Source organism: Xenopus tropicalis, chromosome 3 (assembly GCF_000004195.4).
Source record: "Xenopus tropicalis strain Nigerian chromosome 3, UCB_Xtro_10.0, whole genome shotgun sequence".
In the NCBI taxonomy this organism is placed as follows: Eukaryota; Metazoa; Chordata; class Amphibia; order Anura; family Pipidae; genus Xenopus; species Xenopus tropicalis.
The window spans coordinates 95,600,870-95,622,743 of NC_030679.2; the positions used below are offsets into that span (position 1 = coordinate 95,600,870).

At 36.3% G+C, this 21,874-nt stretch overlaps 1 protein-coding gene across 1 annotated transcript in view; it reads left to right on the forward strand.

Annotated features, from left to right (window-relative positions):
• Positions 1 to 21,874, forward strand: part of duox1 (dual oxidase 1) — a 55,607-nt gene that overhangs the window by 17,846 nt on the left and 15,887 nt on the right. Inside the window, exons 9-27 of the mRNA XM_031899149.1 lie at positions 22 to 115; positions 636 to 726; positions 2,867 to 2,969; positions 3,559 to 3,731; positions 5,313 to 5,488; positions 7,107 to 7,225; positions 7,380 to 7,517; positions 9,631 to 9,747; positions 10,452 to 10,654; positions 12,144 to 12,317; positions 13,102 to 13,315; positions 14,167 to 14,260; positions 15,236 to 15,411; positions 16,150 to 16,222; positions 16,938 to 17,116; positions 18,437 to 18,667; positions 19,415 to 19,514; positions 20,200 to 20,249; positions 21,713 to 21,840. Coding sequence (XP_031755009.1) covers positions 22 to 115; positions 636 to 726; positions 2,867 to 2,969; positions 3,559 to 3,731; positions 5,313 to 5,488; positions 7,107 to 7,225; positions 7,380 to 7,517; positions 9,631 to 9,747; positions 10,452 to 10,654; positions 12,144 to 12,317; positions 13,102 to 13,315; positions 14,167 to 14,260; positions 15,236 to 15,411; positions 16,150 to 16,222; positions 16,938 to 17,116; positions 18,437 to 18,667; positions 19,415 to 19,514; positions 20,200 to 20,249; positions 21,713 to 21,840 — 2,633 coding nt within the window. The remainder of the gene's footprint in view (positions 1 to 21; positions 116 to 635; positions 727 to 2,866; positions 2,970 to 3,558; positions 3,732 to 5,312; positions 5,489 to 7,106; positions 7,226 to 7,379; positions 7,518 to 9,630; positions 9,748 to 10,451; positions 10,655 to 12,143; positions 12,318 to 13,101; positions 13,316 to 14,166; positions 14,261 to 15,235; positions 15,412 to 16,149; positions 16,223 to 16,937; positions 17,117 to 18,436; positions 18,668 to 19,414; positions 19,515 to 20,199; positions 20,250 to 21,712; positions 21,841 to 21,874) is intronic.

A 21,874-nucleotide genomic window follows, 5' to 3' on the forward strand; every position in this document is an offset into this window, starting at 1 on the left:
GTAAATGTAATTTGTCTTTAGGATACAATCAACATGTGGATGCCAGTCTCTCTCATGAGTTCCAGGCTGCTGTTCAATTTATGGCAACACTGTTACCAGCTGGGATATATACAAGGTAAAGCCAGCACCAAGGGGTAGTTGTTCTATCAACTGTCTTTGCTAAGTTTTCATAATTAATCAAGTAGTGATTGAAGTTGGAAACTGAGCAGAATATAGAGAGTATTAGATCATGAGTGTTAACACTAAAAGGAGTAGTGGATTAGGAACATAAACCAACTGATGATGCTCATTCTGTCTTGACTCTAGGGGTGTTGCCAAGGTGTTAAAATGTGATAACTTACTAGTATTGCTAGTGTAGAATCACCAACCCCAGCAACCACATACCATCTGAAGTTTTACTTTTAAAAGAAGCAGACATGTAAGGTAGCTAAATCAGAACTCCCAAAAAGCATATAAAAAAGACCTGTTGTGATAAATAATGTATTTTGAAGTTGAAATTGCTTTTAACTTGAGTAAAACAACACAATAGAAACACACTAAAACCAACCCAATGCCCTCTTTGCTTATTTGTTGAAACCAGAATGCATTTTAACAATGCTGGCAATCCCAAACTAAAAAATGTATTTTCTTTGCAGAAACAAGACATGCCATTTTCACAATGTCCAAAGCTCTGATGGGGGTTTCTGGCCAGCTTACCGTTTGTGTGACAGTTACTGGAAAAGAAAAGTAAGGAAATAATTATATTTACAGAAATATGCTATTGCCAGAGATCAGTTTTACTATTGCATTACTTGCACGCTGATATACACCCTAATCCTCATTCTATGCTCTTGCAGAACAGGTATGGGGTCTCTTATCCAGAAGGCTCTGAATTACAAAGCCTTCTGCCATATATTCCATTTTAAGCAAATAAGTCTTTTTTTTTTTTTAAATGACTACCTTTTTCTGTAATATTAACAGTACCTTGTACTTGATCTCAACTAAGCTGCATTTTTTTATATAAAAAATAAATAAATATATATATTTATTTGAAGTATGCCATATAATTAATCCTATACCTAAAAAAATATGGAGCATGACATGCCATTTAAACAGATCGTGATTACACAATTTTACATTGAAATGATTGCAGTTTAAAGTTGTGCTGTGGAATTTGTTTTGATCACTACGATGCTAATATCTTCTCCAGCCATCAGCAAACTTGCTTTCTAGAAGGGTCTTGGGTGTCAGAAATCATTGCCTCTCATTGTATTTAATCTATTTGTGGCTAAAGTTCCCACTGCTTCTTACTGTATTTAATGTATTGGCAGTGCCACTACCCACTGTCTATCACCCAAACTAATGTATTTTGGGTAATGTTTCTCCCCCACACTATATTTAGTATATTTAGGATCTGGAGCTATTGTTCATAGAAGTCAATGTACCATTTACAAGTGCCTACTGTGTGTATATATATCTATATATCCCTTAATTCACAAGCTAATTGAGGCTAATGACATACGGGGCAGTTTTTCAACAGAGTATTTTAGATAGCTGATAAATGCCTTAAGCCCCCCTAATTTATTGGGGAGAAGTATAGGCAGTTTTGCTTGTTTATCCATGCTAAAATTCAGGACAGCACCAGTAGCGCTATTAGCCCATGGAGGAAATATTGGTTTAGGCAGCTGACTATTTTTGCAGAGGAGTCAGCGAGCTGCTGTCTTGTTACCAACTCAATGTTTTGCTGATCGGCTGCTGGGGTGGGGTGGGGGGGATGGCGTCAGGTAGGTGTTGATATCACTCCAACTTGCAGCACAGTAGTAAAGTGTGATTAAAATTTGTCAAGGCACAAGTCACATGGCCAAGGATGCCTGGGAAACTAAAAACATATCTAGCCCCATGTCAAATTTCACAATTAAATATTTAAAAAAAGCAGTTTGCTCTTTTAATAAACAAATTTCAGTGCAGAATTCTGCTGGAGCAGTACTATTAACTGATTCATTTTGAACAGCAAAGTATTTTTTTGAGACACATAAATCAACACAATTAGAGATCACAGGAAGAAGTGGTAGTAAACTCTGCCTTCTGTAGGATAATTGTGAAGGAGTATCAAGACAGAAAATGCAGTTCCTTTCACCCAAGCTCTTGGTGACTGTACCAGCATAATGTCTACTAAACTATCTAATGCCTAAATAGAACATGAGAATTTTGTGTCAGAGGAAAGCGTCTATTATTTGTAGAGCACAGTCTGAACAATTTAATTTAATTCAGCTAATAAAATGTAACACCTAATGCGTCGCCAATAAAATTTGGCCTGGTTACTTAAGGCATTAATTACACGGCACTGGAAGTAGCTAAGATTGTAAAGCTCACATCAGTGTTTCCATAGTTACTGGCAAGGAACAGTAACAGAATAATAACAAAACCCATTTCTGTGTGTTACCACAACTCTTTATACTGATAACATGGTGATTTTTCCAGAACATCATTCTCTTAGGGGCTGATTTATAAATAATAATAAAAAAAACATTGTGGTAAATTTCATGATTAATGGATAAAAAGGGTATCCACTACTTTTTCTGCTAGTTGCAATTTTTACCATGCATAATTATGAAAAATCACAAATGAGTAAATCATGGTGTCATAAAGTAGGTAAATCATAAATTGTATTTTTAAACAAGTCATGTTAGGCTGTGTTTTTTATACACTAATAAGAACAACCAAAGCTTAGACAAATGAAAGATTTTTGTAAAATGCTGCATTTATTTCTATTGGAAAGGATCAACACACCATTATATTGGATTCAATTAGAATATCATGTCAATTACTGAAACATTTGTTCTGCTTGTCAAATCTTCATCTTATTACCCCAAATCTATTTTGAAAGAATCCAAACATCAAGACAGCCCAAGATATCGATAATTTGCTCCTTGGAATGATTTCCCAGATTGCTGAAAAGGAAGATAATGTTGTTGTTGAAGATTTACGAGGTACGCTTAAATAAGAGACTTATGACTGGCATTTAACTGGAATAATTATAAATAGGGATGAGCGAATTTTTTCGCCAGGCATGGATTCGCAGCGAATTTCTGCATTTCGTCATTGGAGAATTGTTTCTAGAAACTCCCACGCAAATTTGCCGCGGAAAAATTCGTTTTTAAAACTCATTAATAGGAAAAAATGTGTAATGAAAAAAATACGTCTTTTTAAAAACAATTTTACTTTTGTAAAACTTGAATATAGCTTTTACAACCAGGAACCATTTAGTGTTCCCAAACTGCAATGGAAGATTGTCAATTTCTACCATTGTAACATAACTTCCTACTGCAAAAGGTGTTATTTTTGTGTCACATAATAGACCCCCTATAAGCAGGCCTTGAAAATGCAGTATATGGTATAAAAGTTTGCAATGTAATAAATGTCAAATGCAAACTTTTGTTATTTATGCTAACTTTTCATATTTACAACTTTAATTATTTTTCCCACCATTGGAATTTACATTAACCTAATCATCTATGTGACATGGTTTCACCCAAGGTATTTTTATTTTGACTTTTGTTTTCCTAAATTTGAAATCAGATTATTGGTATGGAACTCTGAAATATACCCGTATGGATTACATTTCATGGAGTATACAGCAAGGAAGAGACTTTGGACTATGTAGTTACAATCATGCAAGGCAACATTTTGGACTTTCTCCTATTGCAAACTGGAGTGAAATCAATCGATCTCTGTACCAGAGAAATAAAGAGGTGAACAATTTTGTTTTTACCTTGCATTTCATTTATTTTGGGCTAAGCTAAAATATAGAAGGAAGCATTTGTATAATTCAATACAGAACAAAACACAGCTAGATAAGCAGACAACAGATCAATCTTTTGTGATTGTAATGTTTTATTCTTGCTGCTTTTTGAAATATTAGTTGTTGTTTACAGTACAACTGGAGTTAATTCTTTTACGTCCAGGATAGAAGAGAGGTGGGCAACATAGGGGGCGGGGTTGTCGATGTCAGGGGTGGGCCAGGGGACAATTTGTGGGTAGGCCAGTGATGTCAAGGGGTGAGTTATGATTCACTTTACAGTCCAGTCTGGCAGGGTCGGACTGGGGGGTGCAGGGCCCACCGGGACCCCCCCAGGGGCCCTGCAGATGCCCCAGCCAGCCGTGTCCCCTACCCCCCCAGGAGCCCCTACCCCCCCAGCAGGGCCCCCACCTGACGTCCTCCCCGATCCCCGCCGGGGCCCACTAGGGCCGGGGCCCACCGGGATTTTTCCCGGTGTCCCGGCGACCCAGTCCGACGCTGCAGTCTAGATTTCCATATTTGGAAATCTGGATAAGCAGTTTTCACCCTGACAATGTCCTGTGTATACTGTGTAATACTCAATAGAACATAATGGTGCTCACAGCAGATAAATACATTCTGATACACACATTGATCTGTTAAGTTATTATAATTATCCTTTACTTATACAGTACTGGCATACTCTGTAATGCTTTATAGACATATCTACATCATCATCTTCCCCAGTGGAGATAACATGTGTCAATTCATTAAACGCTTTCCTAAATGTGAAGAATATTATTTTGAATGTAATGAAAATGTGAACTGTGAAATAGAAAATGTGAACTTGTGGGAATGCTTTAGTACTCCCCAGTTCAAAATTTAAAAATATCTTCTTTCTACAATGATTCTATTCATATACAAAATAACCTCAGTGCACAATCAATCATATATACATATGTTTTAAGATAAAATTCTAATTTATATGATTTTATAAACTTTTTAACTTCAGCCACTTTATACATAGCATGGTACCACAGTAATGACCGTAAGCATAATTTCTGATGATTTGATTCTTCCCTTTTTTTTAAAAAAAATACAAATATTTGTTATGGTAACTTTATCTTTGTCTGTTGTGTACTCTGTGTCTCCCTTTCATGGATTCCTTTGTTTGGTAAAAGATGTTTATTAGCTTTAAAATGCAGTAAACCCCAAATAGCACTGCCTCAGGGGTTCTGCCCTGAGGCTGCCAAGTTGATGCCAATCCCCCTTTGCTCCCTCCACACTTCATTTTTTTGTGTCGGAGGGGGCAAGGGGGGGCCACATCGCTAGTGTAGGGAGTGCAATAGCGCACTCTGCACAAGAAGTCAAAAATCCAAAGAGGTCAAAAATCCAATTTAAAATCCGAAATTTTGCCTATTTACCAGGAGCATCAAAACTGTGTAAATTCCAGGAATATGTAAAGTACTGGTAAAAAAAATGAACTCCGAGAACACAAAACTTCCAGGGATTTATAATCAGGGTTCTACAATACTTAGTATTCTCCTTCCCGCAGCTATTTGAAGACCTTGCAAATCTGTACGGCAATGACACTGAAAAGCTAGAACTTTTTCCTGGTGTGATGTTGGAGAGTGATGGAGACCCTGGTGAACTCCTCACTGCTATCATCATGGATCAGTTTCAGCGACTCAGAGATGGAGACAGATTTTGGTTTGAAAATTCAAAGAATGGGTAAGTAAGAAAGAAAGAAATCCCTTCCAATATATTCATTACCTCTACATATTTTTGATTTACCAAAAAATACAACATCTTATGCCTTTATGCCAAAGCACAAGCCTACACTGTTTGGTGTACATCAAACCCATGAAAAAATTATGTTTCTGTTTGCTCTTACTATCTTACTCCTTAAGATCTCATTTATTATCCCCATCCTATTTTCAGCGCCAAAGTTTGCACATAAATATTGGCACCGCAGTTGCTGAAAGTAGTACATTGTATGAGGCATTAGTGTGACAAAGGAAAATGCCCAGCCACACCCCAAAGGCAATCTGAAAGGTGTTATAGGAGATCAGGAGTTCATAACTTTATTGATTTAATAGAAGAAAGTGTACCGCAACCACAAGCCCTTATAGGAATATATTGTGCCTTTTTTCCCCCTTTAGCATCAGCTCCTCAGTTAAGGATTTATCATGTAGTATGGGTATATAATCTATTATCTGGAATGCTTGGGACCTGGGGTTTTCAAAAAAGGGATCTTTCTGTAATTTGGAACTCCATACCTTAAGTTTTCTAAAAACCCTTTAAACCTTACATAAACCCAATTTCATTATAGCCTAGTTAGGATCAAGTCGCGCGTAAATGTTTTTTTGTCACGTGTCGAATTGGGCGCGGTCGCGTCAAAAAGAGGGCGTAGTTGCTGAATGAAGTACATTGTATGAGGCATTAGTGTGACAAAGGAAAATGCCCAGCCACACCCCAAAGGCAATCTGAAAGGTGTTATAGGAGATTAGGAGTTCATAACTTTATTGATTTAATAGAAGAAAGTGTACCACAACCACAAGCCCTTATAGGAATATATTGTGCCTTTTTTCCCTTTAGCATCAGCTCCTTAGTTAAGGATTTATCATGTAGTATAGGTATATAATATATTATCTGGAATGCTTGGGACCTGGGGTTTTCAAAAAAGGGATCTTTCCTTAATTTGGACCTCCATACCTTAAGTTTTCTAAAAACCCTTTAAACCTTACATAAACCCAATTTCATTATATCCTAGTTAGGATCAAGTATCATAGTAACTAAGCTGCATGAATACATATCCTGAGCATTTGGATACTGCATTTATTCTTTATATACACCTGGTAAAGAGCTCTTGCTGCATAATGGGGTTTCACAAATAAATGTATGTGATTGGAAGGTTTGTATATGAATCTAAAAATGCTTACTAGCGATGAGCGAATTTTTTCGCCAGGCATGGATTCGCATTTGGCCATTTGGCGAATTGTTTCGCAAAAATTTGCCTTGGAAAAATTAGTCACGTGTAAATTTTTGTCGCGTCGAATTTGGTGCAGTCGCGCCAAAAAGGGTGGTTGTGTCAAAAAAGAGGGCACAGTCACGTAAAAAAAAAAGCACGGGTGACAAAAAAATTAGACGTGGGCCACAAAAAAGACGTGGGCCACAAAAAAAATGTGCGACAAATAAATTTTCTTGCTGTTTTGCAAATGTTATGGCGAAACGGGGCAAATTCGCTCATCACTAATGCTGACTTTTTATGGAGTTACTGAATCTTCTTTGCATCAATTAAGTATAACCTAAACCCACTGCAAAGCATATGTTTGTGTTTTTCAAATAGGCTATTTACCTTGGAGGAAATTGAAAGAATTAAGAAAACTACTTTCCATGATGTCATTTTGTCTGTTACCTCGGCAGACCTTGGGGATTTTCAGCCAGACGTGTTTAAGTGGGTTAATGGTAAGTGCAAACTTAAAGATCGTGGACCAGTATTGTGTAGAATCCTCATCATTCCTCATCATTATTTCACTAGTTCATTCCTGTATATAAATGTGTGCAAGGCAAATATAACAATATTGAAATGTGAACCATGCTCATCTTTTCTACTCTGTAGGAGACCCTTGTCCTCAACCAGAACAAATATCAGCACAGATGCTTGCCAACTGCACTCCCCCTACGGTGACTGATTACTTTGCTGATAGTGTAACAGGATATAGTATTCTTATTGCTGTCATATGTTCATTCCCGTTAGGTATGTTTAAGATCTTTAAAATAAAAACATAAAAATGTAACACATAAATAAAAGGATAGACTTCATTAGGAAATGACATTTAAAGATAAAATTCATTCTTTCAGTGATGCATATATAGATGATTGTTGAAACAAAAACCTGAAGGTTGTTGCTAGATGCTAGACTAGTGCCAAAGTTGGGGGCTAACATTTTCAGGGTGGGGATTATATAATTTAAAGGAACAGTAACAAATAAATATTTAAATACCTTATTAGTCACAAAACATCTCTAATATTAGGTCTAGTCTTTCCCCCCTTCCCTTTTTTAAATGTTTCATGTAGAATTTTAGTGACGAACTGCTCCATAGCAGCACGGCGAAAAGGCAATGGGTGCTTGAATTCCTGTGTGCACTGACCCTGAAATTGTCTTCGTGTCAGAGGACCTTCGGCACTTAAGCTTTTTATCAGCATATGCAGTTTAAATTTATGTTTCTATTTCTTCAGACAGTTTGGGGGGTAATGTTGCGATCATAAATTTAAACGACATAGGGGTTGATTAACTAAAGTGCGATAACGCTTATCGCATGCTTTTTTGCTTTAAAATTGACGCAAAAAAACCGCACGATTCGCTAAAGTATATCGCATGCGTTAAGTCCTTTATCGCATGCGTTAAATAAAACTGAATGCATTAATTTTAACGCATTACATTAATTAGGGCACAGAAATAATACATATCACATATAATAACACATGATTCACAAACACTTATACGCGCTAAATATCGCATTAGTCTGTGTGAAAATTAACACCTACTTGGGGCAGGCGGTAATTATAGAAAAGTACAGTTCATGAGCTTTGTCAACACAATATGGACTTTGCAGTGGAATTTATTCAAGTCTGTGTTGGCCCTAGAGTGATGCAGCCTCCAGTTTGCAGGGAAATGGTCATTTTCAGAATAGTAGGTTTCCGAAAGTAATGGCGTGTATGGCTAATATATCGTGTGCGTTTTTTCACACGCAGTGACAATTTGTGTGTGCTACGTTAATTAGTGTCAAATACAGCACGAAAATAGTCTTCGCGACTTAAATAACGCAAACAGCCTCGCGTCTAAATACATTTTTAACACATGCTATAAATAGCGCAACTTCCGGGTCAACTTCTGGATCAGTGCACACAGGAATCCAAGCACCAGTTGCCTTTTAGGCGTGCTGCTATGGAGCAGTTCGTCACTAAAATTCTACAAGAATCATTTAAAAAAGGCAAGGGGGGAAAGGCTAGACTTAATATTAGAGATGTTTTGTGACTTATAAGGTATTTAAATATTTTTGTGTTCCTGTTCCTTTAAGAAGGTGGCATTAAAACACCAGTAATGAGTAATTCTATTGGTGCAAGTCTGGTGCGCCTGTTGGCACAGCCCCAGTCAGACTGGGGTGCCAGGGGCCAACTGAGGCTGCCGCCTGGGCCTCCCCGCTCCAGACAAAAGTTCCTGCTACACCTATCCTGTGCCCTGCATGCTGCCCCCTTCCCCCAGGCGCACAAAGTTCAAGATGGCCAGACAGGGTGAGCACAGGTGCATGGGTGGGCAGAGCGAGAGGAGCGGGATGTCAGGCACTGCAGGTTGGGAACAGGAAGAGCAGACTGGGGCAGCAGGGCCCACTAGGGCCAGGACCCACCGGGTTCCCAGCGGCCCAGTCCAACTCTGCACAGCCCACTGTGGAAACCATGAAATTACCATTACAGCAAGGATGGCAGTAACTCCAGGGCTTCCCAGGATCAGTAGCTACCCTTGCACATGATTCATCATGAGAGACAGAATTGATGCAATAAAACTCTGCACAATTACACAAAAGTAAAAGGAGTGTGTATGAATGCCAGTACCTTTAATGAATGGTGTCAGTACTTGCAACATTTGTGTCTATTATAGCAACCTTACACTACCAGTTGCTTGAGGTTTATAGCGTATAATAGGGCCCATGTAGATACAGTTTTGTTCTAAAGCAGTATTTGACAAACAAGAGAATTTTTGTAATTGTTATAATAATATTGCATGCTTTGGGAAATATTGTTTGTTGAGTCATTATTACAGATATATAGTTACATTTTCAAATTAATGCCCTTTTCTTTAACCCAAAAAGTTAGTTTTTTCATTGCTTGGATGGTCGCTCGGTCTCGAAGAAGAAACTTTAAAAGATTTCAAAAAAGGAGGGCAATTCAAAGCATAAGACAGTCCCTGCCAGCTGAAGGGATATCAGGTATGCATTCAGTGGTTACAGAGCAGGATGTAGTAATATAGATTCTAATTATCTTAACCCCGTTTAAGCTATATAAGCCTTGAAATATACCTATGTAAAAAAGTGGCTCTATAGATGATAATATGAGCTATCAGTCTAAATACTTGCTCTGGATGTCTGCATTTGCTCTGTCAATTGTACCACTATATTTAATAAATAGCACAACCTTTAACCAGGTGTAGTAACCCAGCAACCAATAAGATGTTCTCTTTTAAACAGGTGACCAGTAAATGCTACCTGCTGATTGGTTGTTGTAGGTGATTAGACCTGTAGCAAACATTACTCCTTTTATTACACAACCCACGTTTGTGTTTTCCCAATATTTTCAACCTTTTCTTTTATATGGTAGGTTTATGCATAGTAGTTTACTGCCACGGAGACAAATATATTTCATACTAATGTTGTTCAGTTAACTCCAGTAAATAATTTAACCCTGCTAAACCTGTAAGTAACACATAAATGTTACATTTACAGATAATTGTCTCATCTGCCAGAAGGCCCACAGTCTATTTCACCTATTTGACTCCTTCCCATTTAGAATGCATTTTCTAATACACCATGTGCAGCACATTTTTTTAAATACTGCATTTCTATGTTGCACAGAATATATACTGAATATATACAGAATATATAATGCATTTCATATAGTCATTTCCTTATTACAGCTCAAGAATGGCAAGGACCGAAAGAACCAACATGTAATGTTCTATTACAAATTGATCCTCAACATGTTATCAAGGTTTTAGATTCCCGATGTGCCATTAGAAGGACTATCTCTTTGCAGAGCCAGAAAAATGTAATTGTGATTCAGTCAAACAGCCATGGCTCCAAAACGTTGCTCATTAGGATCCCCAAAGAATATGATTTGGTAGGTGTGCATTCAGATTATAGTGCTCTCTCTTTCACTTTTACACCTCAAGTAATGTGCTTTCTAGTGTACTACTTTTCTTATATACTGTAGTTTTCTAGGTTCTTCAGTTTGGTTCATTTATACTCATAATATGGGGAGAGTGCCCTGTTAAAATATGGTGAACAAATTGTAAAATGCAGCAAGGCTCGAACCCAGCAGTATGTGCACAAGAGTTTTCTGGTCTTAAAAATCTGCTACATTAATCACTATCCATGGTTGTAAATTCTTTTCCATGCTCTTGTTTTGGTTACTGAGCCCAGATGTACCTGCAGGTGCAGCTCACTGCCTTTGTCTGCCCTCTAGACCTTCTATTTAAAACGCCAGCACCCTGCCCCCTCCCACAATAGCTTTTGTGATACTAGCTCCTGGATGCCTTTCTCTAATCTGATGGTTGCCGCCTGGTTTTTTTACCTTATTAAGACTTATAGGCACTGCACGCCATATACTTACCATTGGCGCAAATGGTGCTATACCTATTGGCACTCTATCATATCAGCCACCAAATAACTGACTGTGCACAACAGGTTAACACGTAAATGCCCACTAGCAGCAAGACAACAGACCCAGTAAAAAAATGCACTCAGGCAGTGTCGGACTGGCCAAATAGGATACCAGTAAAACGTCCTGTGGGCCAGGGTGGCAGTGGGTCCTTCTGCTCCCCCAACCATTTGCCTTGTATGCCTCCACCATGGCCATTACTAATTCTATATGAGAAGAAATAGAAGAAATGGAGGAAAGGATAGATAACAGTATGTAAAAAGAAGCAATTAAGAAATTAAAGAAAATGAGTGAACCGGAAAGGTGGTCTGGATGGTGGGCCTAAGGTCTTGATGCCCCAGTCCGACACTGCACTCAAGCATAGTGCAAAAGACACAAAACTTCCATAAAACCACATATTTATGAAATATTATTATATATTCTTAAACATGCACATAATTAAACACAATCCAGTAGTACTGGCATAGGATATGGGTAATAGAATGTTTGCCATAAACATAGGTGTTGCTAATCAAAAGCTGGCAGAGTTCTTTTGGTTGGTACATGCCATACAGAGTTTAGGCAATTGATGTCTCTTGCGGGCATATTAAAACATTTCTCCTGTCGTACAAGGGGCCCGCATATCAAAGTATGGTTATAGCATGTACAGATATATTGGCATAAGATACTGAGATACAGAAATAGTCTACTCTACCAACCTGAATTCCATAGGAAAAGGTTTGTGTCTTCTAAATTCCAAATTGTTAAGAATGATATAATTGTTAATGATTGTCAGAAATAATGTTTCAGAAATATGGATAAAGAGACAAGGATAAAGATATTGTATGCTAAGTGTGCATCCTAGAGATCTCTTAATGAACCAGAATAATGAAATATAGGTAGGCAACTTAGCATTAATTAGAAAAAATATTACAAGATTAGATTCGATTTATCCTTTATTTTCTTCCAGGTGCTGCTTTTCCACAGTGAGGAAGAATGCAGAGAATTTATTAACCAGTTACAGGAGAACGGAATTGAACTACATCAGTACAACAAAAAGGAGAAACATCTGCTGAAAGAGGCTGTAACAAAAAAACAAAGAAGCCACATTTTGGAAACATTCTTCCGACAGTCATTTGCCCAGGTACTTGGCTAACCTTGTAATTGGTAAGGTGCACATGTATAACATAATGTATCTGTACTGAGATACATATTTAAATGGAGCAAGCATTTAAATTATAATGCAGACATTTTCATCACTGTAATGATTGGTGTTATTCCCAATTACAAAGGAGAATCATATATTTGTATGTATCCTAGGCAGATGGCTTTAAAATCTTCACCTGCACCTGTTCCATTTAAATAAATCTGATGATGTGATTCATCCTCATTTTAAATATTTCTTTCATTTGATGTTTGTATAAATAGAGGAACCCAGCTGTACTGCTCTGAAGTAGATTTTTATATAATGAATAAACAACATATGCTGCATTTAAATTCAAAATAAATTATCACAAATGGGTTCGTTTTCTCTTGAGATGTGGTGCCACATCTTTAGAATTGGGGGAAAAAAAGACTTATTCATCTTCAGCCATGAAAATAGTTCTTTACTGTGAGGTAATTGTGAAATTCTATCCCATGTGATGTTATGATAGTAGATTTACTTTATTCCTTTATGGCCACAGAGCATATACGATTATCAGACCCATCAAGGAAATTCTGACATTCTGCCTGCATTCTAAATTAAAGCTTTCCCTATGACTCCATTTTGCTGGGAGATACACTAAAGGGCTATCATTAATCCCAAATTAGACCTGTAATGTCACACTATGTTAGTGATTTTGCAAAGGTTTCATTTTGTTTAAAAGGATGTTGATTGAATATTGTGCTATAATTTGTGATAAAATTTGTGATACAACACTCCGCAGGTACTTCATATCACTCAATCAGACAATATGGGTAGTAGCGACAAAGTGAAAGAAGCACTTAAGTGTGAATTAAGTAGGACTGAATTTGCTGAATCACTGGGACTAAAGCCACAGTCCATGTTTGTGGAGTCAATGTTCTCTCTTGCAGATGAAGATGGGAATGGGTATTTATCCTTCAGGGAATTCCTAAATATATTGGTGATTTTTATGACAGGTAAGCAAAGTAATGTATGGTTTTTGCCTTTTCCTATACTGTAATATTTTTAATTGGTTTTAGGAAATGTATAGGGTAAGTATATAGGTATAAGTATAAGGTAAATCCTAAAGTCAGCCCCGAAGCTAGACCTTGGTTGACTGCTATCTTCTAAAGTTATTAATATTGTGCAACTATATAGTATAATAGTATATCAAAGGCAAATATTGAAATGCCCTGTTTTAGTGTAAAAACCTATTTTCTGTCCTAGGTATTCTTGTAACCAAGTTCAAATTACTTATACACCAATATTTCTCCAACACCTACAAGCCTGAAATCATCACCTGGGGACTGGACCTAGAAATAGGGCTTGAATTTAAAGGTTCCAGCAAACACCACTATAGTTCCTCTGTACTGTGCCATTGTCAATTGGCCATTAAAAAAACAGAACAACAAATATCAAACATTCAAGTCCTTGCATAGCATTTCCAGATTTTTTGGGCAAAGTTCTATAATCAGCTTTTTGACTGACTTGAACGACTTCTGTAAAACCCAAAGAATAATGAGTTCAAGAAAACACCCCTTTAAATTTGTTTGAGAAGATTAACTCTTGAGGAAAAGATTAGTTTTTGTTCAACACCCATGTTTTACTCTATAAATCTGTGACCTTTAGTACATTTTATTTAACTGTACTTTTACTGATAACCCCCAAAAAACTGCTAAACATAGTGTAAGGTTTAATATAAAATAAGTATGTATGGTACAGGTGATTTTTCTTATGTTGATGATGTTTATCCAAAAGAACTAGATTAAAATTAATTTTTCATTTGTCACCAAACTTCCCTTATTTTTTTTCTTTTAAATCTTTCCAGGTACCCCAAAAGAAAAATCAGAATTGATGTTTAAGATGTATGATGTTGATGGCAATGGTTTTCTTTCAAAGGAGGAGTTTTTCACAATGTTAAAGTAAAGATTGTTGTTCTCCTTTATTTTGCATGAAACAGAAATCCTGTAGGACAAAGTCACTACTAACAGGGCACTACTTACCAGATATGTTGCAAAAACTCTTTAGTTTAATATAAATAATAAATATTTAAGGATGGTTCAAACTCACATGTTGATGCCATAACTGCATACAAAGAGGAATAAAACAGAACAATCAAAAATTGCCAATATTATCAATGGGCAGCATAGGCCTATGTCACATATAAACTGGAAATAAAAAAAGGTGAGTGACATAAGCCAGGAAATGACTATGGTAAAGAACAAAAATTTCAGACTAATCTTAATAAGATTTAATAACTCCACAATGTTATTCCTTAAATGGAAATTAAAAGTTAGTGCACTGCTCAACCACACGTTATTTAGTTGTTGCTGGTCTACAAATTCCACATATTATTATGGGTTAAAACATGATGGGAGCTGTACTCTGGCAATATCAGGATTATATTCTTAAAGCAATATTGCTTAATAAGACATTTCTTCAGCTTTTCAGGCCCAGCAGCTGCATTTAAATCCCACCTAACCAAGAATCTGACTCCGTGTTTTTTTTCTCCTTATATAGGACATGTCAGCATTACAACACAGTTTTTCTAGCACTAGCATTACGTAATTACGTATTATTGCATAATATAATAAAGGCAAAACTACATAATAATGTCCATATGTTAAAAAAAAACAAGATGTCTAACATAGTGTCTGTAATTGTAAAGGTTTTTTGATCAGTAGAATTCTCATTAGTGAATTGTTTTCCATGTGTAATATTTCGTCATCTTCCACGTACAACTGGGTACAATTGGACAGCTTTATGGTTGGGTTTATTTCCTTTTAAAATGTAACTAATACATCTTACAGGGGAATTTTTCCAAATGCCCGTGTTTAATACCTTCATAAAGAAAAAGAATCCTTTTTTAAGAAACTAATAAGATGTATTTTTTCCAGATCTTTTATTGAAATATCCAACAATTGCATCTCAAAAGACCAAACAGAGCAGGTGATTGAGATCATGTTTAGAGATTCTGGCTTCCAAAATAAAGAAGAACTGACACTGGAAGATTTCCACTACCTGCTCCGAGACCATGACAAGGAACTCCGCTTTTCCCAACTACGATTCAAAGGTCAGTGAAAGTAATATTAAAGGGGATTGTCCAGCCATATTTCAATTTCTAAGAGCAGTCAAAACAAATCAGCTAATCCACTAAAAATCCCTCTGTATAAACTAACCCCTACCTTTGGCTTTACTTTCCTTTGCAGATGTTGTCATGTTTAGTGAAAGAAATAACAAAAGCAAACATATTTCTTATTGAAAACAATAGGCATAAGTATGTTCAGTTCAAGCCCTGTTCATTGAACTAATCTTGAAAAGGAAGTTTACTGCTTTTAAGCAATAATAGGCAATATTTTTAAAATTTTGGGGCTTCCTGTAGAAGAGGTATGGTAATTAAAGGACAAATTTCTTTCAGGTGACTAGCATTTGTGCCGTTGGTAGCCATTCTTTCTCCCAGTTTTTCCCATTTTCCCAATTGTAGCTTACAAAGTGGTTGTGAGTACACTTCATGGGGTTTGGGGCCCAAATGCTTAAAGTATAAAAAAAGGATATTTTTCCCCTTTTACTGGGCCCCTGTTTTATTGACCATTATTTTAAAGTGCATCCATTTACAAATACAATGTTTTTGTATCATAAACTTGTCAAGCCACCCTATCACATTAAGGTGACATTATATAGCATTCCTAACTATTTATCTCTGATCCTATTTTTATTAGCTGGCACCTTGCTGCTTAGTTGCCTCACCTTCATCAAGTATGTGATACTTTTCCTATTGAACTTTACAGTGCTTGACAGATATGTATTGCAGGTATGGATGCTCCTGAGGTCTTCAATCAAATGTGTAGAAGAGTTTCTTTTGTAGATACAACTAATATGAGAGAGTAAGTATGTATGTATGTATATATTTATAAAGCGCTACTTATCTACGCAGCACTGTGCAGTAGAACAATCAATTAATACAACAAACAGGGGGTTATTACAATAATAGATAAATACAAAGTAGGATAATAAATACAAGGTACAGTTGCAATAAGTTAAGAATCAAAGAGTCAAGAGGATGGAGGTCCCTGCCCCATAGAGCTTAGGTGCCAATCTCCAAATCCTAGTTCATTAACAGGCAGAATTAGTTGAGACAGTAGATACTAGTGGGGGGAATTTTTCGTAAAGTGAAATGGGACAGATTTGCTCATCACTATCCCTGTTACCTTCAGGCTCCTCAAACCATCTGAATAGCACGCTTTGTGCAGATGGGGTTTTTCTTTTCCCTGACAAAAAATAAAAAGCTCAGCAGGTTTTAGGTGCCGAGGAAAAAAAAAACCTGATTTGCATGAAGCATGCTATTCAGATGAAGAAACCACGCAACTTATAAACTTATCACTAGTGATGAGCAAATTTGTCACGAAAAAGGTGCGAAACACAACTTTTTTGATGCACATCAATTTTTTTCGAACAAATTTTCCCCATTTATTCGATTTAGAAAAACAAACCCGAAAACTGATAAATAAGCCCATAAGTGTATCCAGTACAATGTTACTTGTACTCTCAATTTAGGAGGTTCAGACTGATTATATTATTAAACATAACCATTTTTTTCAGGAAAACATCATCAGAGGCCCGTCTTTATACAGAAGCCAAAAAGGAAAAATACCCAAAAGGCATAATACATCAAAAATTGCAAGAGTTCAAACGCTTCGCTGAAAATTACCGGCGTCATATAGTCTGTGTAGTGATTTTCTATGGAATTTCTGTTGGTCTATTCTTAGAGAGAGCATACCGTAAGTACAGTGCACCTACCTGCAACTAAACCTATGCATTAAAACAGTTGACCAATTTGCATTACTTAATGTACCCAGGAAGCATTGCTACATGCTGTATCCTGGCTGCAGTCAGTATAAATACCATAAGCTTCCAAAATTGTTTGACCTTTTATAGACTTCATCCTTAATTGCTGACTTTAAGGGCAAAGCCACAATAAGTAAAATGCCATAATTACCAAACTTTCCCTACCCACGCATAAAGCCCAGTCAGATGAAGTAACTTATTACTCTTAAGGCTTAATTTTTTCATCAATTCTGTTATAATTTATGAACCAGTGTGGAGGTAAAGTGTTCTTATTAAAGTTAAAAGGTTCCATACCGCTGTGCTGTCCAACTTGTGTGTTGGAGGGTAATATTTTATAATATATAAATTATAATGTCATACAATGAAGTCTATGGAGCCCTTGAGCATACGGGATGCCATAAAAATGATTTGGGGAGCTGCAGCAGTTGGACAGCCATGTTCTATGCCATGAAGATGCACATCAAAGCATTTTATAACCATTACAATCATTTGTTTTCAACTCTGCAACATTGTCCTCCTTATACTGAACATTATCTCATCATTAGTTTCCTTGATTACTGCAATCCCATTTGATTCTTTTCTCGGTAATTGTTGTCCAATAATGAGCTTCTCCCTTGAGCATCTAATTGCTGTATTAAGGTTTGAATCAATGTGAATTGGTGTTAAAAATGTTAGCATTGATTACAATGTCACAAATGGATATGACTCACACCTAATCTAATGGGTCAGTGTCCCTATCACTTTACATTGCTACACTCCATATGATTGTTTGTAATTGTTAAGCTGCTGTACCATGGGGCTTTTATGCACACTGTTGCTTTTAAAAAGTAAAGTTGCTTTGTTTGTGCTGAATTGTTTCTTGTTATAATTAATGGAAGCACCATTAATTCAGCACTCATGATTCTTACTTACAGTAATACAAACTGTAATAGCAAATAATCACTAGCTAGCAAATAATGACATGGGTTGGTGTTCATCTTCAAAAGAGCGCTGTATAGAATAATAGAAACAACAGTGATAATATAACCAACAATTATTATTATTATACATATTCACATATAAGTATGTATGAATCTATGCAAAATTGCTACTTGACAAATTAATACTTTTGCCCCATAATCTTTTTAATGATTATAAATGTGTTGTGATGATGTCCAGGTCAATATATTCTGGTGTTTCTATGAATGTGTGAATCTTAAATTAGTGCCATGTGTTTTATTATATATGCAGTTATTTTATTCCCTCACTTCTAGATTATGCTTTTGAATCACAACACAGAGGTATTTCTGAAGTCACAATGCCCGGTATCATTATTTCCAGAGGCACAGCTGCCAGCATATCATTTATGTTTTCTTACATTCTGCTCACCATGTGCCGAAACCTCATCACTTTTCTGAGAGAGACATTCTTAAATCAGTATATCCCCTTTGATGCAGCAGTGGACTTCCACCGCCTTGTGGCCAAGACAGCTATCATACTAACAGGTTTTTATTGCTTATTTTTTGCATCTGTATAATTTTCTGAATTCAAACTATTGTTTTCACACCAAACAGATATAAAATTGATGATTGTGTTTACATTGCGTCTATGTAATTCAATTGAAGGAGAAGGAAAGTCATTTTGGCATTTTACTGCCAATAAATTCAACATATTAGTGCCACCTAGAACACTATATTTATTCTGCAGAAAGCTTTATCATACCGGAGTAAAGAGCAATAGAAGTTTTCTCTGTTTGTTTAAGATTGCAGCTGCCATTTTAGATTGGTCTTCATAGCTTCCTACTGTAGCTCTAGAGGCTATTAGCTCAGAATTCTTATGGGAGGGGGGAACAGGAGAAGGGAGAGAGGAGAGAGCTGCACAGACTCTGGCCCTAGAAATGAAGGATTTTTCTGAGAGAGGAAGTCAGATACCCTAAGAACATGTTTACAAAAAGGGAGACAAGAAATCCTGCATTTCTTTTGATAGAGGACTCAGTGCAGCTTTTCTGTGAGTGCTTATGGCTGTATTTACATAGACCTTTCTGATAAAGCTTACTTAGTTTTAACCTGTCCTTCTCCTTTAAAGATATGACAGAGGTGAATCACTGCACAGATTTCTTGTTTATATTCATGGCTAATTCATAGCTGTTTCATGTCTTTGCCAGTAGTTTGCACACCCTGCTGTTATATAAATATTAACATTTACATTTTAAGATTTCAATTTTCATTGTCTGTTTTTTTTTTATTTTGCAGTATTACATAGTGTGGGACATGCAGTCAATGTGTATATGTTTTCCATTACCCCTCTTAGCACTCTATCTTGCCTGTTTCCTAAGATATTTGTTAATGATGGGTAAGTACTTGTAAATTAGTACTTCATTATCAATATTTGTATTTATTTTGTGGAATTTTACCTATATAGGATCAATCTGTTCATGAACATTAATGCAGAGGCATAGCATATTCCTGCAGGTAATATGGATGTCCATGGCAAGAACAGTCCAAGTTTATTTTTTTTTACATGTTAAGAAATCTGCCATTGACCAAATCAGATTTTAATAAATAAACCTAGGTTAGCAGAATTGCAAGTATGAAGTGCAGGTTGCCTTGATATAAGACATTCAGCGCAATTACATTGCTATTTTCCAAGTCTATTTATTAAGAAATAAAAGTAACACATCTTATGTATTATATACCATTTATATAATGCACACATATCTCGGAATGGCAAAATACTTGTCTCCATATCCCAGATGTATCCCTGGAATTTTTTAGACATGTATATTTTTATCTATAGTAAAAGGCCATGGAAGCAGTAAATGCTATACATTTAACAGTATTCTAGGCAATGGCCATGCTACAGGCTTGTGGGAGAAGGACATATGCAACATATAAAAACAGATTTATAGATAGCTCTGAAACTTGTGAACAGTATAGAGAAAACATAACTTAATTTGTGTTTGACTGGAGTGAACTGCTTGCTATTCAGGATGTATTGCTAAAGAAATAGGTTTGCTAAAACTATCCCTTATTTAAAGGTCTGAATTACCTCAGAGGTATTACTGGTGGTTCTTCCAGACCATACCCGGTAAGACTAATTAAATATTTAATAAAAATGCATTCAATTATCTGGCATTATTAAGCTGGCAACAAGAATCCACTATCACTCTGGGCGGGTGGTATTTATCAATCAATATATCGTGAAATGTGTTTGAGTAAAGTGGAAAATATAATTGCCTGATTATCTCCTTGTGGAAATGTTTAATGCCCAACTCCAGGTCATTAATAAACAAGTTAAAAGGCAAAGGCCCAAGGACTGACCCCTGTGGTACTCCACTAACAACACTGGTCCAATTAGAAAATGTTCCATTTACCATCACTCTTTGTAATCTATCCTAAAGCCAGTTCTCTATCCAAGTACAAATATAATATTCCAGGTCGATTTCCCTCAATTTTTTTGTTAACTTTCTGTGCAGTACTGTATCAAATGCTTTAGCAAAGTCCAAGTAGATAACACCGACAGCCATCCCAGAATCAAGGTCCCACATAAAAGGCAATTAAATAAGTCTGGGAAGCTTGTTACTAAAACCATGCTGGTACAAACTTATAGTATTGTGATTTGTAATATATTCAAGTATCCTATCCCTTATTACCCCTTACAGAAGCTTCCCTACCACTTGGTCCTGGTCAATTTTTGGAGGATTGACCCATGTATAAGGATTTTTTCTGTCCTCATAAACCAACTGACCCCCTGTGATAATAAGGTCCCACCCCTTCTTGCCTCAAATTTTTACTATTTACATATTTAAAAAATAATTTTGGATACCTTTTACTCCTAGCTGCAATTCCTCTTCCAATCTCTATTTTAGCTTGCCTGATAGCTTCTTGCATAATTTATTGGTTTCCTTGTACCTGATGAAAGTTTTAGCTGTCCCAGATAACATGAACGCCTTAAAAGCACGTTTTTTCTTACCAACCTCGACACTAACACTTTTATCTACTGTATAACTATAAAGGTTTTGCTTTGCAATGTCTTTCCTTGCTTACAAGGGGAATATACTGACATGTATACTTGAGAACTAAACCCTACCCCTTCTCAGCCTCCCCTTCACCCCCTTTTGCTGCCCCTCCCAAGCCCACAATAACTCTCCTTATGCGCTAACCTGCTAAATCTTATGTGTTTAGACCTGTGAAAAACCTTTTTCAGTTAATATATTGCAGAGATACCCTTATACTGGCAACATTTTCATGTCTAAAATTTTGTGTTTTAGTTACTCCTTATAGAGTTGTATCTTGTATGTTACTATTTGCATGTTTTCTTTGTAACAGAGGGATCTCCTTAGCTGGTAAACTGTATGTCCTGTTATTTCTTACAAGCTATATACAGTAATGATAATGTGCTAAGAGAAGATATTTAAAATAACTATCACAATCAATATTCAGCTATGTTTTACGCTCACTGGTTAATTCTACAGATAAGCTTTTTTCGTAAAAATTAAGCATTTTTTTAAAATTTGAACTTACATCCTGAATGTCTGCCTTTATTAACAGGGCTCACTGGTGTGCTGCTTTTAGCAGTCCTTGCATTAATGTATGTTTTCTCATCTCACCATTTCCGCCGGATAAGTTTTCGTGGATTTTGGGTCACCCATCATTTTTATATACTGTTGTATATCTTGGTAAGAAGGCAATTCATTGTCAATGTTTGCTTTA